General features: G+C 47.1%; 1 protein-coding gene and 1 long non-coding RNA gene across 2 annotated transcripts in view; both read left to right on the top strand.

Annotated features, from left to right (window-relative positions):
* Window positions 1-19,151, top strand: part of usp34 (ubiquitin specific peptidase 34) — a 63,054-nt gene extending 43,903 nt beyond the window's left edge. Inside the window, exons 56-78 of the mRNA XM_039016551.1 lie at window positions 49-217; window positions 514-588; window positions 658-809; window positions 1,170-1,323; window positions 1,552-1,596; window positions 3,402-3,506; window positions 4,585-4,732; window positions 6,790-6,920; window positions 9,219-9,392; window positions 9,772-9,945; window positions 10,381-10,536; window positions 10,881-11,038; window positions 12,065-12,143; window positions 12,725-12,851; window positions 13,530-13,637; window positions 13,794-13,898; window positions 14,679-14,803; window positions 15,452-15,575; window positions 15,691-15,770; window positions 16,177-16,317; window positions 16,632-16,778; window positions 17,098-17,254; window positions 17,492-19,151. Coding sequence (XP_038872479.1) covers window positions 49-217; window positions 514-588; window positions 658-809; window positions 1,170-1,323; window positions 1,552-1,596; window positions 3,402-3,506; window positions 4,585-4,732; window positions 6,790-6,920; window positions 9,219-9,392; window positions 9,772-9,945; window positions 10,381-10,536; window positions 10,881-11,038; window positions 12,065-12,143; window positions 12,725-12,851; window positions 13,530-13,637; window positions 13,794-13,898; window positions 14,679-14,803; window positions 15,452-15,575; window positions 15,691-15,770; window positions 16,177-16,317; window positions 16,632-16,778; window positions 17,098-17,254; window positions 17,492-18,273 — 3,616 coding nt within the window. The 3' untranslated portion in view covers window positions 18,274-19,151. The remainder of the gene's footprint in view (window positions 1-48; window positions 218-513; window positions 589-657; window positions 810-1,169; window positions 1,324-1,551; window positions 1,597-3,401; window positions 3,507-4,584; window positions 4,733-6,789; window positions 6,921-9,218; window positions 9,393-9,771; window positions 9,946-10,380; window positions 10,537-10,880; window positions 11,039-12,064; window positions 12,144-12,724; window positions 12,852-13,529; window positions 13,638-13,793; window positions 13,899-14,678; window positions 14,804-15,451; window positions 15,576-15,690; window positions 15,771-16,176; window positions 16,318-16,631; window positions 16,779-17,097; window positions 17,255-17,491) is intronic.
* Window positions 19,152-19,330: 179 nt separating this feature from the next.
* LOC120065505 lies at window positions 19,331-21,275 on the top strand. The gene is made up of 2 exons (XR_005478682.1): window positions 19,331-20,433; window positions 20,904-21,275. It is a non-coding gene; the product is annotated as an uncharacterized LOC120065505 (long non-coding RNA).
* The last annotated feature ends 2,245 nt before the right edge of the window (window positions 21,276-23,520 follow it).

Raw genomic sequence — 23,520 nt, 5'->3', positions numbered from 1 at the left:
CATGACCTGAGAAGTTGTCTGATGTCACTTCCTGTGTGCGGCCTCCAGGTCTGACGACATGGACGGGCCGGTGGAGGACATCGGCAGCCGCTCGTGCGTGACGCGCTTCGTCAAGACGCTGCTGTCCATCATGGAGCATGGCGTCAAGCCCCACAGCAAACACCTGACCGAGTATTTCGCCTTCCTCTACGAGTTCGCCAAGATGGGAGAGGAGGAGGTGGGTCGTTGATAACAATAGTCATTTTATAGGAATATACTCTTGACACTTTTATCCCAAAGGACTTAACTGTGTAAAAACGAGTTCCAAATAACACCCTATTACCGACAGAGTGTACTACATTTGACCAGAGCCCGCTCTCTGAGTACATACATTTTCAGTATGTTTTCTGTGATTCCTGCAGGGTTTGAACCCCATGACCTTGGTATTACCTCACCAAGATACATGGCTAAAAGTGTTCTTAGAGAACAAGGTTTTTGCTAACAGTCTGTTTTTCTCTTTTCTCATTCCTCCAGAGTCAGTTCCTTCTGTCCCTACAAGCCATTTCCATCATGGTGCACTTCTACATGGGCACCAAGGGGCCTGAGAACGTAAGTATACGCTAGTTTGTGTGTGTGTGTGTTTCTGTGATGGTGTGTGTAATGACCTGGTCACCCCAGCCCCAGGTGGAGGTGCTGTCTGAGGAGGAGGGAGAAGAGGAGGATGAGGAGGAGGACATCTTGTCCCTGGCGGAAGAGAAGTACCGCCCGGCCGCCTTGGAGAAGATGGTAGCTCTCATCGCCCTGCTGGTGGAACAGTCCCGCTCTGAGAGGTAGGGCACTGCCGGGCAGAGACGGCCACGGCGCCATTTGGGACGCAGGAAAGCCATATATGGCACAGGGATTTGACCTGCTACTAGCAAAGTGAGATTAGTCAATGTTACAGGACAAGTTGTGTATCACCCAGAACTAGAAAATTGTTGTGACTAGACAATTTGGTATTGTACATTTGCTGGGTCATAGCTTTGGCGCAGGACAACAGTGTTGGTAATACAGCCCTAAAGTTAGCTATAAATACTACCACATACAGCACCCAATTTATTCGCTGTTGTCACCATCAAATCCTCCCTCTTCTTCGTATGCTTAATTTCACCTTCATTCTAATCTCCTTTTCTCCTTCCGTCTCTCTCCAGACACCTGACTCTGTCCCAGAGTGACATGGCAGCCCTGACCGGGGGGAAAGGCTTCCCCTTCCTCTTCCAGCACATCCGAGACGGCATCAACATCAGGCAGACCTGCAACCTCATCTTCAGCCTGTGTCGCTACAACAACCGCCTGGCCGAGCACGTACGTTTAACACGCACACACAAACAAACACGTCACCGCTGTTAATGGCAGACCCTGGACGTGACCCCACTCTCCGAGGGTGTCTCGGGGAGAGAGTTGTAATTTGCAAAAAGCACATTTCCAATTTGTATTAATACACACTTTTACATGTTTGAAATAGGACTTATTATTATTATTATTATTATTACATACACACAGAGACATCATTTCTCCTGTGTTCTATTCCAGATTGTATCCATGCTCTTCACCTCTATCGCTAAACTGACGCCTGAGGTAAGCACTGATGTGAGAACCTATACTTTTAATACATAATGCTCTCAATCTATAATCCAACTCAATTATTAGTTTGTACAAATCTCAATTTATCCCTTAAATGTTCTCTACTTTCTCTCATCTCTCTCGCCGTCCCCTTCTCTCTCTCTCTCGCCGTCCCCTTCTCTCTCTCTCTCGCCGTCCCCTTCTCTCTCTCTCTCGCCGTCCCCTTCTCTCTCTCTCTCTCTCGCCGTCCCCTTCTCTCTCTCTCTCTCGCCGTCCCCTTCTCTCTCTCTCTCGCCGTCCCCTTCTCTCTCTCTCTCTCTCTCTCTCTCTCCGTCCCCTTCTCTCTCTCTCTCGCCGTCCCCTTCTCTCTCTCTCTCTCGCCGTCCCCTTCTCTCTCTCTCTCTCTCGCCGTCCCCTTCTCTCTCTCTCTCTCTCGCCGTCCCCTTCTCTCTCTCTCTCTCTCGCCGTCCCCTTCTCTCTCTCTCTCTCTCGCCGTCCCCTTCTCTCTCTCTCTCTCTCGCCGTCCCCTTCTCTCTCTCTCTCTCTCTCGCCGTCCCCTTCTCTCTCTCTCTCTCTCTCTCTCTCTCTCGCCTTCCCCTTCTCTCTCTCTCTCTCTCTCTCTCGCCTTCCCCTTCGCTCTCTCTCTCTCTCGCCTTCCCCTTCGCTCTCTCTCTCTCTCGCCTTCCCCTTCGCTCTCTCTCTCTCTCGCCGTCCCCTTCTCTCTCTCTCTCTCTCTCTCGCCGTCCCCTTCTCTCTCTCTCTCTCTCTCTCTCTCTCGCCGTCCCCTTCTCTCTCTCTCTCTCTCTCTCTCTCGCCGTCCCCTTCTCTCTCTCTCTCTCTCTCTCTCGCCGTCCCCTTCTCTCTCTCTCTCTCTCTCTCTCGCCGTCCCCTTCTCTCTCTCTCTCTCTCTCTCTCTCTCGCCGTCCCCTTCTCTCTCTCTCTCTCTCTCTCTCTCTCTCGCCGTCCCCTTCTCTCTCTCTCTCTCTCTCTCTCTCTCTCTCTCTCTCTCTCTCTCTCTCTCTCTCTCTCTCGCCGTCCCCTTCTCTCTCTCTCTCTCTCTCTCTCTCTCTCTCTCTCTCTCTCTCGCCGTCCCCTTCTCTCTCTCTCTCTCTCTCTCTCTCTCGCCGTCCCCTTCTCTCTCTCTCTCTCTCTCTCTCTCTCTCTCTCTCTCTCGCCGTCCCCTTCTCTCTCTCTCTCTCTCTCTCTCTCTCCTCTCGCCGTCCCCTTCTCTCTCTCTCTCTCTCTCTCTCTCTCGCCGTCCCCTTCTCGCTCTCTCTCTCTCTCTCTCGCCGTCCCCTTCTCGCTCTCTCTCTCTCTCGCCGTCCCCTTCTCGCTCTCTCTCTCTCTCGCTCTCTCTCTCTCTCTCTCGCCGTCCCCTTCTCTCTCTCTCTCTCGCCGTCCCCTTCTCTCTCTCTCTCTCTCTCTCTCTCTCTCTCTCTCTCTCGCCGTCCCCTTCTCTCTCTCTCTCTCTCTCTCTCTCTCTCTCTCTCTCTCTCTCTCTCTCTCTCTCTCTCTCTCTCTCTCTCTCTCTCGCCGTCCCCTTCTCTCTCTCTCCGTCCCCCTCTCTCTCTCTCTCTCTCTCTCTCTCTCTCTCTCTCGCTGTTCCCTTCTCTCTCTCTCTCTCGCTGTTCCCTTCTCTCTCTCTCTCGCCGTCCCCTTCTCTCTCTCTCGCCGTCCCCTTCTCTCTCTCTCTCTCTCGCCGTTCCCTTCTCTCTCTCTCTCTCTCTCTCTCTCGCCGTCCCCTTCTCTCTCTCTCTCTCTCTCTCTCTCGCCGTCCCCCTCTCTCTCTCTCTCTCTCTGCCTCTGCATTCCTCTTTTAGGCGGCAAACCCTTTCTTCAAGCTGCTCACCATGCTGATGGAGCTGTCAGGTGGTCCTCCGGGCATGCCTTCCTTCGCCTCATACATACTACAGAGGATCTGGGAGGTACGGTCACACACACTCAAGATAAAATCCAATGTTATTGGTCACATACTTCGTAAACAGCAGGTGTAGACTAACAGTGATCCTTACGGGCCCTTCCCAACGGTTTAGATGGAACAATTATAATAATAGAAGGACTAAATAACGATATCTTGGTGCTGTTACCCCGTGTATATAGCCAAGTCGATGTGCAGGGGTACAAGGTCATTGAGGTAGATATGTACATATAGGTAGGGGTCGAGTGACTCGGCAACAGGATAGATAATAAACAGTAGCAGCAGCCTATGTGATGAGTCAAAAGAGTTGGTACAAAAAGGGTCAATGCAGATAGTCCGGGTAGCCATCTAGCAGTTTCCGTACCAAGCGGTGACTCAGCCAGTCAAGATTCTCTCAATGGTGCAGCTGTAGAACTTTGTTGAGAATCTGAGGGCCCATGCCAAATCGTTTCAGCCTCCTGAGGGGCAAGAGGCATTTTGTCGCCTTCACGACTGTGCTGGTGTGTGTGGACCATGTTAATTCCTTAGTGAGGAACTTGAAGCTCTCGACCCACGCCACTACAGCCCGTGGATGGGGGCGTGCTCGGCTCTCCGTTTCCTGTAGTCCCTGATCAGCTCTGTCTTGCTGACACTGCCAGGTCACTAACCCCCCTATAGGCTGTCTTGTCGTCGGTGATCAGGCCTACCATCGTCGTTTCGTCAGCGAACTTAATGATGGTGTTGGAGTTAGGCGTTGCCACGCAGTCGTGTGTGAACAGGGATTATAGGAGGGGACTAAGCACGCACCCCTGAGGGGCCCCATTGTTGATGGTCAGCGAAGCGGATGTCTTGTTGCCTACCCTCACCACCTGGGAGCGGCCCGACAGGTAGTCCAGGATCCAGTTGCAAAGGAAGGTGTTCAGTCCCAGGGTCCTTAGCTTAGTGATGGTCTTTGAGGGGGTTCATCTGATTCATTGTTCTTTATCAAGGTACTTCAGTTAAACATCAATGTATCCATCTATTTGACCTTAATCCACATTATCAAGTTATTTCAGTTGATCTTGATGCCGTTGCCAAAAATATTTGTTGTGTGTGTTCTCTCCCAGGTGATAGAGTACAACCCTAGCCAGTGTCTGGACTGGTTGGCGGTGCAGACCCCCAGGAACAAGCTGGCTCACAGCTGGGTGCTGCAGAACATGGAAAACTGGGTGGAGCGCTTCCTACTGGCCCACAACTACCCCCGTGTCCGCACCTGTAAGAGCACTTGTGATGTCTTTCTCTGTCTGGAAGTTCTTACTAACTACACTGCAAAAGTATGTGGACACCTGCTCGTCGTACATGTCATTCCAAAATCATGGCCATTAATATGGAGTTGGTCTCCCCTTTGCTGCAAAAACAGCCTCTACTCTTCTGGGAACGCTTTCCACTAGATGTTGGAACATTGCTGCGGAGACTTGCTTCCATTCAGCCACGAGCATTAGTGGTGTCGGCCATTGATGTTGGGAGATTAGGCATAGCTCGCAGCGTTCCAATTCATTCCAAAAGTGTTCTATGGGGTTGAGGTCAGGGCTCTGTGCAGGCCAGTCAAGTTCTTCCACACCGATCTTGACAAACCATTTCTGTATGGACCTAGCTTTGTGCATGGGGGCATGCTGAAACAGGAAAGGGCCTTCCCAAACTGTTGCCACAAAGTCGGAAGTACGGAATTGTCTAGAATGTAATTGTATGCTGTAACATTAAGATTTCCCTTCACTGGAACTAAGGGGCCTAACCCGAACCATGACATACAGCCCCAGACCAGTATTCCTCCTCCACCAAACTTTACAGTTGGCACTATGCATTGGGGCAGGTAGCGTTGTCCTGGCATCTGCCAAACCCAGATTAGTCCGTCGGACTGCCAGATGGTGAATCGTGTTTCATCATTCCAGAGAACGTGTTTCCGCTGCTCCAGAGTCCAATGGCGACGAGCTTTACACCACTCCAGCCGTTGCTTGGCATTGTGCATGGTGATCTTAGTCTTGTGTGTGGTTGCTCGGCCATGGAAACCCATTTTATGAAGTTCCATTAAAAACAGTTATTGTGCTGACGTTGCTTCCAGAGGGCGTTTGGAACTCTGTAGTGAGTGTTGAAACAGAGGACAGACGTTTTTTGCGACCTACGGGCACTCGGTGGTCCTGTTCTGTGAGCTTGTGTGGCCTACCACTTTGCGGTTGAGCCGTTGTTGCTCCTAGACGTTTCCACTTCAAAATAGGGTGCTTTTTGTTCATCATTCTATTTTCCATAGTATCAACGTTCTTATTAAAAAGTGGTGCTGTGCAAGAGTGGCTTTCTCCTCTCCTTCCTGTCGGGTCAGGTTGCCACCGGATACAGGGAGGTATTATGTGTAGCAGTGATGACCAAGTACATCTTAAATGTATTCAAACTTAAACCTCAGTATAAATGTCCATCAACAAACTTGTTACTGCTTATCAGACACATTTCCACTTGCTGAACACGTACTTCTGAGATGAATGGTGCAGCCTCTTAAGACAACTGTTACATAGTTGCAGTCTAAATTGAGCTGTGGTCTCTCAACCTTTCATTCAACGGAATAAAACAAGAGTATAGTACAAAAGCAGGGGTTTCAGAATAATAACGTTGCCGTCAACAATAACAAAGTTCATTTGAGTAGAGGAGTTGCCCTCACAAATAAACAAGTAAATAAATACAACAGGTAGATGGCGCTGCAATGACGTCTTTGAAAGAAGTCCATAAAGCAAACGTATTAAATAAAGATTTCACTACAACACAACGCCACAGGTATGTGGTGCTTCAACCCCCTGGCCAATCTTGCCTACATCTATCTGATCTTACAGTTGACCGGGGCAGCTCTATCAGGGAAGAAATTTGACCAACTGACTTGTTGGCCTGTCCAACGTTTAAAGTCACTGAGCTGTTCAGTAAGGCCATTCGACTGCCAATGCTTGTCTATGGAGATGAAATGGTTTTATACAGCTGTCAGCAGCGTGTCCACATACTTTTAGATATACAGTGTAGGTTACAAAAGCTCCCCATAAAACTATGCCCTAAAACCGGTTACAAAAGTGCCCTTTCATCTTGTGTGTTATTTGTTACTCCCTCTCTCGCTTCCATCCCCACCTCTCACAGAGAACCAACCGAGAGCTAGGTGTACCACTGCACTCATCCCCCATCATTCTCTTCTCGCTCTAGCAAAAGAACGATTGTGTGTAGTTAGCCTGGAAAAATAAAAATGGACAGACATTTAGGCAAAACGCTGCTCTAACTCTTGAGTTCTCCCTCTGTCCCTCTAGCGGCAGCCTACCTCCTGGTCTCCCTGATTCCCAGCAACTCGTTCCGGCAGATGTTCCGCTCCACGCGTTCCCTCCACATCCCCACGCGGGACCTGCCCCTGTCCCCCGACACCACCGTGGTGCTCCACCAGGTACGGTTACACACTGCGATCCTGTCTCCCTGTGTTTTAATAGTGTTGGGTTCTACTCAAGGTACAGACGGACACCGAGCTTGAATAAATCTGCTCAGAGCAGATTTATTCATCCAACTGGATGCGTCAGCAAAATACAACAGGGCCAACGGGGCCGGCGAGCAGGATTAGACGTCCTCCTATGGCTGCAGATTGAGGGCGGCATTTTCTGAGCTAAACTGGCACCAACAAAAACACATAAAACCTCACACAATTCTGCCCTAAAACAATGAAAATTTCTCTCGGCCAGTGGCATATGGGCTTTTTAGGTGAATGCTGATGCCGCCTTGTGATAAGCAGTGCCCACGTTGTCAAAGACGGGGGGGCGTAAAATATTTTGCTTGTCCATTCCCAGCGTGCTTCTCCAGGGTGCTATTGCAGAGATGCGGCCCTCCATCAACGTTCGGTCAAAAATAAAATCTAACGCAAATCATGTAGCCGATAAAGCATATGGTAGAATGAGTACGTGGCCTTTTCTGTAGTCTACAGGCTGCAGATAAAATTTGGACAATTTATTAAGACGGACACTTTTTACATCATGCAGGTTTCTCTGATCAAACTAAATTGCACCCAATCAAACTAAAAAATACTCTGTCACATTAACAAACAATATGTCCTTAACAGGACAGGTCAAAGTAAAATGGACAGTATAGAATCTACTATCACAACTGCTAGTTTCACCCTATTGTCATGATCAGTGTGTCTGTACATTTTTGACAAGTTGATCATTGCGAAAAATTCAAATATTTCCTGTTGTGCAAACACATTGCAAATAGGCTCACGATAACTCCTGATAAAGTTGGGTGGCTGTTATTCGGAGCTTCAATAGCCAAATTGATTAGTCACAGGAATCGGGACTAATAAAGCCAATGCAACGGCCTGTTTTACTAATGGTGGGCCTACCACGTGTATGGGTATTCATAAAATTCCATGGCTGGCCGACATGGTAGGCTGCACCCCAGTAAGCCAGCAGCATACCACCCTGCATCCCACTGCTGGCTTGCTTCTGAAGCTAAGCAGGGTTGGTCCCTGGATGGGAGACCAGATGCTGCTGGAAGTGGTGTTGGAGGGCCAGTAGGAGGCACTCTTTCCTCAGGTCTAAAAAAATAGCAGGGACCCTGCCTTGTGTAAGATGCCGTCTTTTGGATGGGACATTAAACGGGTGTTGTGACTCTGTGGTCACTAAAGATCCCATGGCACTTATTGTTAGAGTAGGGGTGTTAACCCCGGTGTTCTGGCTAAATTCCCAATCTGGCCCTCATGCCATCACGGCCACCTAATCATCCCCAGCTTACAATTGGCTCATTCATCCCCTGTAACTATTCCCCAGGTCGTTGCTGTAAATGAGAATGTGTTCTCAGTCAACTTACCTGGTAAAATAACGGTAAAATAAAAGCTTGAGCTGACGTCTTTTGGACTTTTTTTTTGTCTCGCCTAGTGCGGCAGAAAGGCAAGGACCGACCTTGCGTGCAAGTTACACAAGCATATATATTTATACCCCGACTAGGCAGATTTCCTAAGATAAACCATTAGTTTCTGTTGCTGGGCGGAAACTAGGTCTGTGCCTCTTTGTTGGTGTCCAGAACCTTTTGTGTCTGTGTGAGAGAGCGCGCTGTAGTTAGTGTCGTTGGGGCCCCTCTGGTCCCCCACAGATGTTTCCTCCCTCTTCAACTCTTGTCCTCACATAGTTTCTGAGGTGGAACTCAACATCAAACTTGGCTTAACATCAACCCGACTGTTGCTCTCTTACCTACTTCCTTAGAATGTTAATATACAGCACTCAGAGTGTGACCTGAGACCGACACTTTGTACTTCCCCTTGCCGCTACAATAACACACAAGCTCCAACAACCTAACCCATAACAAGATTACTACCACTAATGAGCTAATTATACCATTTTAAATGGGCTCAGGTCAAACGGTGTCCATCATTAGTGACAACGTTTCGACCAATCAGGTCTCGGCAATAATAACCATTTCCTGGTATTTTCTGATCACCTTCTCAGACTTTGGATGATATCTTCTATTTCGAAGACTTCAAGGACTGATATTTTATTGATACTGGGATTAGTGGATTTAATTTACAACCCATAAAGGAGACTTACTGTATCTTTTAAAGAAATTGTATTGTTCATGTACAACGATTTTAGATTGAATTGTCTGTGTTTCATAGGAGCTGTTTTGACGTTATGTTTATTTTGTATGGAAATTGAAAAATACAGAGTAATAGCTCCAATCTTTCCCTTGGCTCCTGTACCAGGTGTACAACCTGCTTTTGGGCCTGCTGGGCCGGGCCAAGCTGTACGTGGACGCGGCGGTGCATGGGACCACCAAGCTGGTGCAGTACTTCAGCTTCATGACCTACTGTCTCATCTCCAAGAAGGAGAAGCTCATGTTCTCCGGTTACTTCATGGACCTGTGGAACCTCTTCCAGGTGAGGGGGGGGTGAAAGGGCTTTGTTTGCGTTGGGAAGAGTTGAGTGTGATAAATTAGACTAGCATTATATTTGCATATTATTCATAGAAGTCATTAGAAGTCTGTTTGTGTATTCACTGCACTACACTAGAATAAATACAGGTATTTAGTACACCTCAAGGCGTACACTTCAAATAAAAAAATGAAGCATATTAACTACTTTTAGATTTGTGTGCTTCCTTTTTCTCTTCCTCTGTGGTGTGTTCACCTATACACACCTTACTGAAGAATAACGCGAGTGATGGTAATGAAATAAGTGAGCTGCAGTAAGAACACTTCTCTGATCTTTCTCCATGTTAACCCACCCCCCCCCCCCCCCCCCCCCCCCCCTCTCTCAGCCCAAGCTGTCTGAACCAGCCATCGCCACTAACCACAACAAGCAGGCCCTGCTCTCCTTCTGGCACAACGTGTGTATGGAGTGTCCCGAGAACGTCCGGCTGGTCGTCCAGAACCCCGTGGTCACTAAGAACATCGCCTTCAACTACATCCTGGCCGACCACGACGACCAGGAGGTAGAAATAATAGATATAGCTGCAGAGATACCCTAATTATTAAAAAAATAATACATCTAGCTGTGAGCAGAGGCAACGAGGTCCTAGCAATAGAAACCCATCTGAAGCATGATTCTACCTCAAATAGGTGATGAGTTGTGTAGTGCATGTTTGCCACAACAGCTACCACGCTACTGCCACAGACTACTGTCCATTCCAACTTAATGTTTACCAAATTCCCTTCCCCTACGTCCAACAGTTCAGTAGTTTTAACCTTCGGTGCAAAGAAGCGCCTTCGACTGGCGTAGAGCGGCAGTCTCTGAAACATAACTTTATCTTCGCTGTTTATCCCAGGAACAAGTGGTAAATGTAAAAATGTTACTAGCAGGAACACAACAGTCAAAGAAAGGTGGGCCAGTCGCTAGAGGCGAGTCTGAAAGCCTGCTTTCCCAACAGGTGGTGCTGTTCAACCGGGGCATGCTGCCGGCGTACTACGGCATCCTGAGGATGTGCTGCGAGCAGTCGCCCGCCTTCACCCGCCAGCTGGCCTCGCACCAGAACATCCAGTGGGCCTTCAAGAACCTGACGCCGCACGCCAGCCAGTACCCAGGGGTGGGTGGTCTGACTGACTCTGTCCCTTTGTGTATAATGGGAAGATTCCCTGATTTGACTGGGTGCTGGTGTGTGTTGTCTATCCGTGTGACTGTCAGGCTATCTGTTTTCTCTCTTACTGCCTCACCCCTCTGTTATGCTGCCTATGTATATGACCCCATCAGGCATGTGCCCTGTCCAGAAACATCCCATAGGCACTTCATGAAGAGATCAGATGGGTAATAGTGGGGGCTAGGCCTCTGAGATGTTTCTAGATGGGCTCTCTGACTCCTGTATGAGGTTGATTTGAGTTTGTCTCTGTTGAATCTCTGACCACTGTCTGGTGTGTGTTTGTCCCCCTGCAGGCGGTGGAGGAGCTGTTCAACCTGATGCAGCTGTTTGTGGCCCAGCGGTCGGACATGAGGGAGGAGGAGCTGGAGGACGTCAAGCAGTTTAAGAAGACCACCATCAGCTGCTACCTCCGCTGTCTGGACGGCCGCTCCTGCTGGACCACACTCATCAGGTAACACACAGAGAGGAGATCTCGCGCGCAGAGAGAGAGGAGATCTCGCGCGCAGAGAGAGGGGAGATCTCGCGCGCGCAGAGAGAGGGGAGATCTCGCGCGCGCAGAGAGAGGGGAGATCTCGCGCGCGCAGAGAGGGGGGAGATCTCGCGCGCGCAGAGAGGGGGGAGATCTCGCGCGCGCAGAGAGGGGGGAGATCTCGCGCGCGCAGAGAGGGGGGAGATCTCGCGCGCGCAGAGAGGGGGGAGATCTCGCGCGCGCAGAGAGGGGGGAGATCTCGCGCGCGCAGAGAGGGGGGAGATCTCGCGCGCGCAGAGAGGGGGAGATCTCGCGCGCGCAGAGAGGGGGGAGATCTCGCGCGCGCAGAGAGGGGGAGATCTCGCGCGCGCAGAGAGGGGGGAGGGAGATCTCGCGCGCGCAGAGAGGGGGGGGGGAGATCTCGCGCGCGCAGAGAGGGGGGGGGGAGATCTCGCGCGCGCAGAGAGGGGGGGGGGAGATCTCGCGCGCGCAGAGAGGGGGGGGGGGGAGATCTCGCGCGCGCAGAGAGGGGGGGGGGGAGATCTCGCGCGCGCAGAGAGGGGGGGGGGGGAGATCTCGCGCGCGCAGAGAGGGGGGGGGGGAGATCTCGCGCGCGCAGAGAGGGGGGGGGGAGATCTCGCGCGCGCAGAGAGGGGGGGGGGAGATCTCGCGCTCACTCACACTTGCCACCAGGGTCATGTTCATAAGGCACCACATGGAAGAAAAAGGACTGAAACGGGGACTACCTGGAATTGTCCAATAGGACACAATCATTTGTTGCAAAACGTTTTAAAACATTTTCCATTGCATGCCCTAATGAACACGGCCCAGATACATAGCATCTGCAGAGTTTTAAAATATGAACACACAGCAACTTAACCAGGGAAATGTCTGATGCATTTTTAGAGAATCATATGGGCACTGCCTTTCATTTGAAATGAAAGCTATGTGAACTCCAGTATATGTCTATGATATAATGTATCTGGTGTTTTGTGTCCTCCCTCCCAGTGCCTTCCGTGTGTTATTGGAGAACGATGAGGACCGACTGCTGGTGGTCTTCAACAGAGGACTCATCCTCATGACAGAGGTACGACGAGACATTCTGCACACATTTACTAATTATGGTCATTAGGCTAATATTGAACCATTTATACATTGCGTCATTTCACTGGTTTGTATATTATAGTTTTGAGTTTTAGGAAAGTGGGGTTGGGGGTAGACTCGTCACATTTCCAAGTCTCGTTCATCACTCGGCTAGCGGAAATCAAGTTTTGGTTGGTGTTAACGGGTTCAAAATGTAAATAATATGAGCGTTTAATGTAGTTTATGTCCAATATAAGAGATTTTAGATATTTTTTAAAGTTTCTCAAAGTAAAGGGTGTCCATAGAGGTTTATCATGACATCAGCTGTTAAATAAATCCTGACCTGTCACTTGACATGCCCCTCCCCCCCTCTCTCTCCATCCTGCAGTCATTCAACACCCTGCAAATGATGTTAGTAGTTTGTGATAGTTTCTTCATTGTGAACTGTATCCAGTAAAATAATATTTTACTGTAAAATGTAGGAACGTTAAGTGTCAATGTAGGTTTAATTTCAAACATAAACTGTTGCCTGTCATTTGACGTCCCCCCCCCCCCCCCCTCTCTCTCTCTCTCCACTTCCTGCAGTCGTTCAACACCCTGCACATGATGTACCACGAGGCCACAGCGTGTCATGTGACGGGGGACCTGGTGGAGCTGCTGTCCATCTTCCTGTCGGTACTCAAGGCCACGCGGCCCTATCTGCAGCGCAAAGGTCAGCAAAAGCTACCCTCCCCCTCCTCTCTGGATGTTGTAACTTTAATGGGTTACAGAGTTCATGTTTACAGTTCATTCATTGTGCTCTATCTCAAGATATTTTATTTGAGTTTTTATTTTTCAGTTACATATGTAAGAGTAAAATTGTATTAGAATTCATGTGATGGAGATTGAGAGAACTATGTATATGTTTCTGTTGTATAAATTAGTATTGGATTACGCTATTGACTGCAAGTACCAGAATGCCTTGCGACAGGAAGTAGTAAAAAAAAAAGAACATGCCAGTTATGTGACAAGTATCCTGGCTTTTGCTAGGAACTTTCTTTTATTGTTTTGTAGAATCTAAAGTGGTAAAATGTGAACAAGTATTATTACTAAAAATAAGCTTTCATGCCACAACCGACGTCCCGAGTCATTACTTTGAAGATATTTATTCTATACTGACCACCTACCTTGTAGCAAAACCTAATTTCCAAGTCAAATGTTCTGTCTCCCATTGACATCAATGCATGACTAATGACTAAGAGAACATTTGACTGAAGTGAAAGTTAGGATTCACCCCCTTGTGAATAAGCCCTGTGTCCTTGCCTTTTTGTTAACTAGAGCTCAATGACTTGCATTTTATTTAAGGACCCTGATGTAAAGTCTCTGTATAACCTCTGTTGTTCTCCTGTAGACGTGAAGCAGGCTCTTATCCAGTGGCAGGAGAGGATCGACTTTTCCCACAAGCTGCTCACCCTCCTCAACTCCTACAGCCCCCCGGAGCTCCGCAACGCCTGCCTGGGTACGAACACACACACACACACCGTTTGGATAATATTTGAACACATTTCCCCTCTAAACTATTCCACATCGTATATACAATAGACCTTTGGAACAATTCCAATCGCTCGATGTGATGTCACTAGTAGTTCCTGTGTACGTCTGTTCCCTCGTCCAGATGTTCTGAAGGAGCTGGTCCTGTTGAGTCCCCATGACTTCCTGCACACGCTGGTGCCCTTCCTGCAGCACAACCACTGCACCTACCACCACAGCAACATCCCTAGTGAGTCCCCCTCCAACTGCTACACTAATAACTTATGCACCTCAATTGGGCCGACCAACCAGTGCTCCCGCACATTGGCTAACCGGGCTATCTGCATTGTGTCCCACCACCCGCCAACCCCTCTTTTTACGCTACTGCTACTCTCTGTTCACCATATATGCATAGTCACTTTAACCATACCAACATGTACATACTACCTCAATCAGCCTGACTAACCGGTGTCTGTATATAGCCTTGCTACTCTTATTTTCAAATGTCTTTTTACTGCTGTTTTATTTCTTTACTTACACACACACACACACACACACACACACACACACACACATACATTTTTTTCGCACTATTGGTTAGAGCCTGTAAATAAGCATTTCACTGTAGGGTCTACACCTGTTGTATTCGGCGCACGTGACAAATAAACTTTGATTTGATCATGAGGACCAACACAAGCAATCATGAAAATAATAATGATGATTTAATAATACTACACAGTTCACATATTATATGTAGCAGCATGCTATCCCAAGGACCCCGGCTCTGTCTGTAACCTCCGGCATGCACTAGGAGAACCAGAGTACCAGGGAGTCTGACTGTCCTGGCCTCTCCGTGCCCGAGGCAGTCTCTCAAATGTCCTACAGATATCGAGAAAGAAAATAAACATGCCCTTTTTTTTTTTTTTTTTCAAATCTCCCGTTGACATAAATGTTGCTGTAGATTTGCGTAAAGACCAGGTAGGATTTGTCCCTCTGTGATTCGTCTGAATGTGACTGTCTCTTTGTGCAGTGTCCTTTGGGCCTTACCTGCCCTGCAGAGAGAACATCAAGCTGATGGGAGGCAAGAACAACATCCGGCCTCCCAGACCTGAACTCAACATGTGTCTCCTGCCTTCCATGGTGGAGACCAGCAAGGTGTGTCTCTCTGAATAGTACCACTGCTTTGTGTCTCTTGGCCGGTTCGTCAGTTTCTTAACATGAAGACCGTCTTTGGCACGAAACTCATCTTAAGTATTGATGGTAGTTGACAGACCAGTGGTCTTAATGCCGAAGAGGATCTTTGTTTCTGGGTAGATTGTTCTCGATAGCTTACCTGGTGTCTTGTCTTAAGTGAAATCGGTCCTACCTGGTTAAAAGAAGGGTTGGGTAAGTGGAAACGGTGCCCGATAGTGCCACAACTGAAGTTTCCTCTGGGGGAAATGAAGTGGTTTATGTATACGTGTTTCTTCGCAGTTCAAGGTCTGTTCATTCCGTGTGTATGTTTGCGCTGGTGTAGTCTTGCTGTCGTTGAGAAGGATCATCAATTTCCATCTCTCTCCTCTCTCTCTCTCCTCTCTCTCTCTTTCCTCTCTCTCTTTCCTCTCTCTCTCCTCCTTTCTCCTCTCTCTCTCCTCCTTTCTCTTTCTCCTCTCTCCTCTCTCTCTCCTCCTTTCTCTTTCTCCTCTCTCTCCTCTCTTTCTCTCCTCTCTTTCTCTCCTCTCTTTCCTCTCTTTCCTCTCTTTCTCCTCTCTTTCTCCTCTCTTTCCTCTCTTTCTCCTCTCTTTCTCCTCTCTTCTCTCTCAGGGTAAAGATGAGGTGTATGACCGGATGCTCCAAGACTATTTTCTGTCCTACCACCAGTTCATCCACCTGCTGTGTCGAGTCGCCATCAACTGCGAGAAGTTCACGGAGACCCTTGTCAAACTGAGTAAGTGGGGGTTTGTGTGTGGATGCATTTCTAATGTTTCTATATCTAATGACCTAAGAGGCTGTGTGGTTGTGTATCTGGGGTCTTCAATATGACCATATCTCTCTGACTCCAGGTGTCCTGATAGCGTACGAGGGCTTGCCTCTGCACTTGGCCCTCTTCCCCAAGCTGTGGACGGAGCTTTGCCAGTCTCAGGTAAATAACAGACACTTACACATACGCACACACTTTAACACACACTTTAACACTCACTCAAATACAGTCACTCACACTATTTCTCTCTCACTTGCAAACACACTTAACACACATCAAAATCTACTGACACACTTAACACACATCTAAATCTACAAACACACTTAACACACATCTAAATCTACAAACACACTTAACACGCATCTAAATCTACAAACACACTTAACACGCATCTAAATCTACAAACACACTTAACACGCATCTAAATCTACAAACACACTTAACACGCATCTAAATCTACAAACACACTTAACACGCATCAAAATCTACAAACACACTTAACACGCATCAAAATCTACAAACACACTAATTGTACATTGTCACTGACCTCTCCTATGCTGTTCTGTAGTCAGCCCTGGCTAAGACGTGTGTGAAGCTTCTGTGCGAGGACCCGGCGTTCGGCGAGTACATCAAGTGCATCCTAATGGATGAGAGGACCTTCCTCAACAACAACATGGCCTACTCCTTCCTCACCTGCTTCCTGCACAAGGTAGCCATCTTGGAGCCATCGCTACCCTCCGTTTATTTCAACGCTGACAGCCTCTGCTTTAGCCCGTTTTATAGCCTGTCATTTCATTTATGCATCCAATGACGAAGTGCACCCTTTACCAAGGTTTCATGCGTAGCCTGAGTCCCAGATCTGTTTTGCCGTCTTGTCAACTTCAAATGACCCCAATGATGGTGGCAAGACTGCATAATCTGATCTGGGACTCAGGCTAACCCCTTGCTACTTTAAATACCAAGTTGATGTGCCTTGCGAGTGCATGCCCGTAAGTGTGTGTGTGTGTGTGTGTCATCTCTCAGGTCCAGAGCCAGGTGCTGTCAGGCCCCAGCTGCGCCAACCTGATCAGTCTGCTGGTGACCAACCTGCTGAACGAGTACCACAGCCTACAGCCTGAGCTGGCCTCGCACCGCCTGGAGCTGAGCAAGACCAGCGGCCTCCTCAACGCTGTCAGTACCCCTTATTCATGCACTGTTCGTGCATTATTCACATTCTGATCATACACTATTCGTGCCTTATTCACATTCTGATAATGCATTATTCATGTCTTATTCACTTTCTGTTAATGCACTATTCACGTCTTATTCACTTTCTGTTAATGCACTATTCATGCCTTATTCACTTTCTGTTAATGCACTATTCAGGCCTTATTCATGCTGTAATTGTTAATTCCATAGTCATGCCTTACTAGATTGTCATTCCCTGTTCAAATGCTATTCTCTACTAAATAATCACTGTTCTTTTGTCCTTCTCCCTCCCTCTCTTCAGGACCTGCGAGCGTTGGCGTTGATGTTGTCCATACACACCCCCCAGGCGATGGACCCAGCTCTGGGTCCGGCCCTGCAGGAGTTGCTGTCCAAGTGTAGCGCCTGTGTGCAGCAACGCAGCGCGCTCGAACAGGAGGCCAAGGACCGCAAGGCCAAAGGTACGACACAGACTCATGCATACAGTATACTGTCAAAAACATTTAAACGCTTTGATGGTAGTCAAGTGTGGTGTCCCTTTCAGCCTATTGTCACATAATAGTGTAAGCAGATAACAGGGTTGGACTCTGTATCATTTAAACTCGTTGGGAAATGTTGAATTGAAGTTGAAAATGCTAATGATGGTAGTACCTGTATACAGATGTGAAGGTTAATCACCGGAGTTTCTTCTCTCTCAGCGGAGGAAGAGGGCGCCACCCCAGTGAAGCGCCGGCGGATGAGTAGCGACGACGGCCCTGGGGAGGGCACCAGCGCCGGCACCAGCACCGGGGGTGTGACTGTTTCCAGACCCACCTGCGCCGCCTCCACCTCCTCCTCCCTCCCCACATGTGTCGAGCTGAAGCCGGAGCACCAGGAGGCACTGACTCCCACCAGCACCTCGGACACAGAGACGAGGGACTCCTCGTCCCTCATCGACCCGGGAACCGAGCACGACCCGCCCTCACCGGATCCTACCGCTGCCACCAGTTGCAGCCAACCCCCAGGGGACGCCTCCCCCAAGGAGGAGAAGATGGAGGCTTCCTCTTCCTCGTCGTCCTCATCATCATCCTCTTCCTCCCTCCCGGAGACGGGAGAGTTGTCGTACGGCGACAGCGGACAGGGAGGGGAGGAGCCGCAGTCGTCTCAGACTCAGCAGGCAGCCATGGCAGGAGCGGAGGAGGAAGAGAGGAGGGAAGCAACGGCGGCAATGGATGAGACAAAGGAGGAGAGGGAGACGGGCTCTAAGACTTGCGGAGGCTCGGCCGCCCTGGCCTCGGAGGACCTGGCCTTCCCATCTGCCCTGGGGCTAGCAGGAGAGGGGCCAGAGGTCCCAGGGTGCAGTAGCCACGCCCCCTCGCAGGCTCTGACAAACTCGGCCCCGCCTCCGGACACGCTGGAAATGCTCTACAGGACAGTGGAGGCCACTATCGCCGTGGTTACAAAACTATCTGGGAAAGGGCCCTGCTCCGCCTCCTCGTGACATCACCATTATTGCTGTCAGCACCATGAGCCCTTTTAATATCTTTTTTTGTCTGTTATTTCTTTTCTCTAAATGAGTTATGCTCTTTCGTTTAACACTTTTCTTTCTCTGTTTTCATCCTTTTGTTTGTCGTTTCCCTTTTCTGTGTGTGTTGCGTTGGCCTCTGCTGATGTGCTTCTATCGATTGGCTCTTGTGCTCTGGTATGTCACGTGATCTCTCCTCTCCGGCTTCAATGACAGATGGCGCTAGACGGCATGCTCCCAAATGACTAAACATGCTCAGCCGCCGATCCATTGGACGAAAAGATCAAGTTATAAAAAAAACTATAGCACATTTTTTCTAAGGGCAAAAAGAAAGTTTTTTTTAAACTGATTTCAGAGTTCTTTTTGAAGTGATTTATTTGTTTGAGGTTGCTGTAACGGGGAAAGGTTTACAGAAATTTTAGTCTCTTCTGTATGCAATTTAATTTTATTGCATTTTTACTCTGTATAAAATGGTGTCCTCTGTGCCAGTTTTGTACTTTATGAAAGAGGCAAAAGTTGCCTTGCTTTTTTCTGTGGTTAATATCCAAACTAAGTTTACCTGTACATTAAAAAAGAACCACAAGAAACTTGATTCTGTAAAGAATCTTCTCTAGTTGTTGCCTGGCGGTGTATATGAAAACGATATATATATATATATATATATATAAAACTTTATATATATATATGATGGTGCTTTATTTGACACGATATCTGTGGGTGAAATAAAGCAGACTTGGTGTGACAGTTGGAGCTTTATTTTATTTACTGAAAATACATTCCATATTGTCCTTCTAGCTTCTGGATTTATTCTTTTTTTTCTTTCAATATAGAATAAATTGTAATATGAATAATTATGAACTGAAAACTACAATGAGCTATGATACGTTTTTCTATAGCATCCTCAAACATCCTGGAGTAAATCAGATTGATTTAGCAATGTGATTGACTTATTGTTTTAAGGATCCCCCATACATCCTTTTAATTTAAAAAAAAAAAGATTTTTCTTTAACCTTTATTTAATTAGGCAAGTCAGTTAAGAACATTCTTATTTACAATGACGGCATAGGAACAGTGGGTTAACTGCCTTGTTCAGGGGAAGAACGGCAGATATTTACCTCGTCAGCTTGGTGATTTGATCTAGTAACCTTTCAGTTACTGGCCCAACGCTCTAACCACTAGGCTACCTGCCTCCCCAAGCCTTCACCGTGGTTGTAAGGTTTACTAGAATGTTTCCAGACATATTCCGCTATGCGTTACACTGCTGAAGAACCACAATCATTTTAATTGAACCTTGTCTTTATCAAATCAAATGTATCCCATTTAGATGGAGTATGTTTTCAAGAGAAACCTGGTCCTTAGACTGCAGCAGTTTTGAGAGGTATTTGGGGAAACTGCGACACAAAATGGCCGCTATTATTAGCTCTGCTCTTGTTTTTTTTTACTCCGTCTGGTTTTACTTACTTTACGTTTCCCAATCCTGGTCTTGAGAGACCTGTGTGTGTGTGTGATGTTTTTTTTAATCATAACCATCCTCTGTTAAATTTGTGTTGATTTGTTACAGGGTACTGAAGACCAGTTTACACAGGGACCCTTCGGGCAGGTGTGTAACTTGCGGCGCAACGGGTCAATTTGAACCCCCCAATAATATGCCATGTTTAGTTTGATTTCCTACTGTAAAGCGCCAAGCAACTACATGCTTTCTTGCTTTGCACCACAGAATCAGTTCCTCGTTTTATGCTCGTATCTCCCCACTGCCAAATATGCTTTTGGCTGCGCCCGGTCCAAGGGGCGCCGTCCCATTGTAAGCGCAGAAATGCGCACAATGCAGTATAGGCTACACTCGAATGTTCCAAAATGCAATTGGCGGGAGCCGTTCTAAAAAGCGCACCGTATGTCAGTGGTTTTATGTGACCGAGATGAGCATTTAGAAAGAGGGGAGATCTAAAGATGCAACAGCTAGCATGGGTTGCTAATATGACTAGGATTGTCTTGGGCTGCTGGACTATGAATTAAAGTTGATAGAAACCCAATAGAACATGCTAGAAATGCTGGTTTCCGTGGCATAAGGATCTGTTTATAAAATCATTCCCTCAATATTTTATGGTCTGATTTTTTGCTAGGCTACTTTGGAACAAGGTAAGACCTCAAAATGACATACAACCTCCAGGTTTTAAACAATTACGTTTATGGTTAAATTGTTTTAAAATGCTGATTGCCTCAGTTCAGATTTCACGGTGGTTGTGGTTGATGTTGTTCTCGCAGCTCTTGTGACCATTTTGTTCTGAACGAACCGTGCCTTGAGTATGTCAACAGTTAATTATCTTACATTATATTTGTCAAACATGACTGCCTTTAAGCCTTTTTATGTAATTAAAAGTTTGTCTATATTTTCTGACGCCTCCATTTCAGCGTCAGTGTGGACAAATCACCTAGGCTGTACTTTGAGATGTTGGCTAACTATATACATCCACCACGAGCCGCCAGAACCGCTTCAATGCGTCCAGGCATACAGTGCATTCGGCATTTTTAATAGATTTTTTTGTTATTTTTTTCTCCCCAATTTCGATCTTGTCTGATCGCTGCACTCCCCAACGGGCTCGGCGAAGATCGAGTCATGCGTCCTCCAAAACATGACCCGCCAAGCAGCGCTTCTTAACATCCGCTCGCTTAACCCGGAAGCCAGCCGCACCAATATGTTGGAGGAAACACCGTTCAACTGACGACCGACTACAGCTTGCATGCGCCGGGTCCTCCAAGGAATCGCTAGAGCGCGATGAGCCAAGTAAAATTCCCTCCCCGCCAAACCCCTCTTAGACCGCTGCGCCACTCAGGAGGCCGTTACAACCTTATTCTAAAATTGATTAAATACATGTTTTAAATCCTCTTCATTCTACACACAATACAGATAATGACGAAACACATTTGTTTTGGGGCGGGGGACAATTTAAAAAATAATAAACATTATTTTCAAGTATTCAGACCCTTTGCTATGAGACTCGAAATTGAGCTCGGGTGTGTCCTGTTTCCATTGATCATCCTTGATGTTTCTACAACTTGATTGGTCCACCTGGGGTAAATGCATGATTTGGAAAGGCACACAAATCAATATTATTGGTCACGTACACATATTTAGCATTGTTATTGCGGGTGTAGCGAAATGCTTGTGTTCCAAGCTCTAACAGTAGTATCTTAACTATTCACAATGTTGGAGTGGCATTGACTAAAACACAGTAGAATAGAATACAGTATATACATATGAGATGAGTAAAGCAGTATATACTGTAGGCATTATTTAAACATGGTGACTAGTGTTCCAGTATTAAAGTGGCCAATGATTCCAAGTCTGTACATTTGAAGTCGGAAGTTTAGATACACTTAGGTTGGAGTCATTAAAACTCGTTTTTTAACCAGTCCACAAATTTCTTGTTAACAAACTATAGTTTTGGCAAGTCGGTTAGGACATCCACTTTGTGCATGACACAAGTAATTTTTCCAACAATTGTTTACAGACAGATTATTTCACTTATAATTCACTGTATCACAATTCCAGTGGGTCAGAAGTTTACATGCACTAAGTTGACTGTGCCTTTAAACGGCTTTGAAAAATTCCAGAAAATGTCATGGCTTTAGAAGCTGCTGATAGGCTAATTGACATCATTTGAGTCAATTGAAGGTGTACCTGTGGATGCATTTCAAGGCCTACCTTCAAACTCAGTGCCTCTTTGCTTGACATCATGGGAAAATCAAAATAAATCAGCCAAGACCTCAGAAGAAAAAAATTCTAGACCTCCACAGGTCTGGTTGATCTTTGGGAGCAATTTCCAAATACCTGAAGGTACCATGTGCATCTATACAAACAATAGTACGCAAGTATAAATGCCATGGGACCATGCAGCCATCATACCGCTCAGGAAGGAGATGCATTCTGTCTCCTAGAGATGAATGTACTTTGGTGCGAAAAGTGAAAATCAATTCCAGAACAACAGCAAAGGACCTTGTGAAGATGCTTGAGGACACAGGTGCAGAAGTATCTATATCCACAGTAATACGAGTCCTATATTGACACAACCTGAAAGGCCGCTCAGCAAGGAAGAAGCCACTGCTCCAAAACCGCCATAAAAAAGTCAGACTACGGTTTGTAACTACACATGAAGACAAAGATTGTACTTTTTGGAGAAATGTCCTCTGGTCTGACGAAACAAAAATAGAACTGTTTGGCCATAATGGCCATCGTTATGTTTGGAGAAAAAAGGGGGAGGCTTGCAAGCCGAAGAACACCATCCCAACGTGAATCACGGGGGTGGCAGCATCATGTTGTGGGGGTGCTTTGCTGCCGGAGGGACTGGTGCACTTCACAAAATAGGTGGCATCATGAGGCAGGAAAAATATGTGGATATGTTGAAGCAACATCTCAAGACATCAGTAAGGAAGTTAAAGCTTGGTCGCAAATGGGTCTTCCAAATGGACAATGACCCCAAGCATACTTCCAAAGTTTTGGCAAAATGGCTTAAGGACAACAAAGTCAAGGTATTGGAATGACCATCACAAAGCCCTGACCTCAATCCTATAGAACATGTGTGGGCAGAACTTAAAGTGTGTGTGAGCAAGGAGGCCTACAAACCTGACTCAGTTACACCAGCTCTGTCAAGAGGAATGGGCCAAAATTCACCCAACTTATTGTGGGAAGCTTGTGGAAGGCTACCCAGAATGTTTGACCCAATTAAACAATTTAAAGTCAATGCTACCAAATACTAATTGAGTGTATGTATATGTAACCGATGTGAAATGGCTAGCTAGTTAGCGGTGGTGCGCGCTAATAGCCTTTCAATCGGTGACGTCACTTGCTCTGATACCTTGAAGTAGTGGTTGCCCTTGCTCTGCAAGGGCCGCGGCTATTGTGGAGCGATGGGTAACGATGCTTCATGGGTGACCGTTGTTGATGTGTGCAGAGGGTCCCTGGTTCGCGCCCGGGTCGGGGCGAGGGGACGGACTAAAGTTAAACTGTTACATAAACTTCTGACCCGCTGGGAATGTGAGGAAAGAAATAAAAGCTGAAATAAAGAATTCTCTCTACTATTATTCTGACTTTTCAGATTCTTAAAATAAAGTCCTAACTGACCTAAAACAGGTAATTTTTACTAGATTTAAATGTATTTGGCTAAGGTGTATGTAAACTTCCGACTTCAACTGCACCTTAATAGAAAATGACTTAAGTGAAAGTCA

Source organism: Salvelinus namaycush, chromosome 2, assembly GCF_016432855.1.
Source record: "Salvelinus namaycush isolate Seneca chromosome 2, SaNama_1.0, whole genome shotgun sequence".
In the NCBI taxonomy this organism is placed as follows: domain Eukaryota; kingdom Metazoa; phylum Chordata; class Actinopteri; order Salmoniformes; family Salmonidae; genus Salvelinus; species Salvelinus namaycush.
Note: the sequence above shows the minus strand (reverse complement) of the source record. Positions and strands in the feature narration are given on the sequence as shown.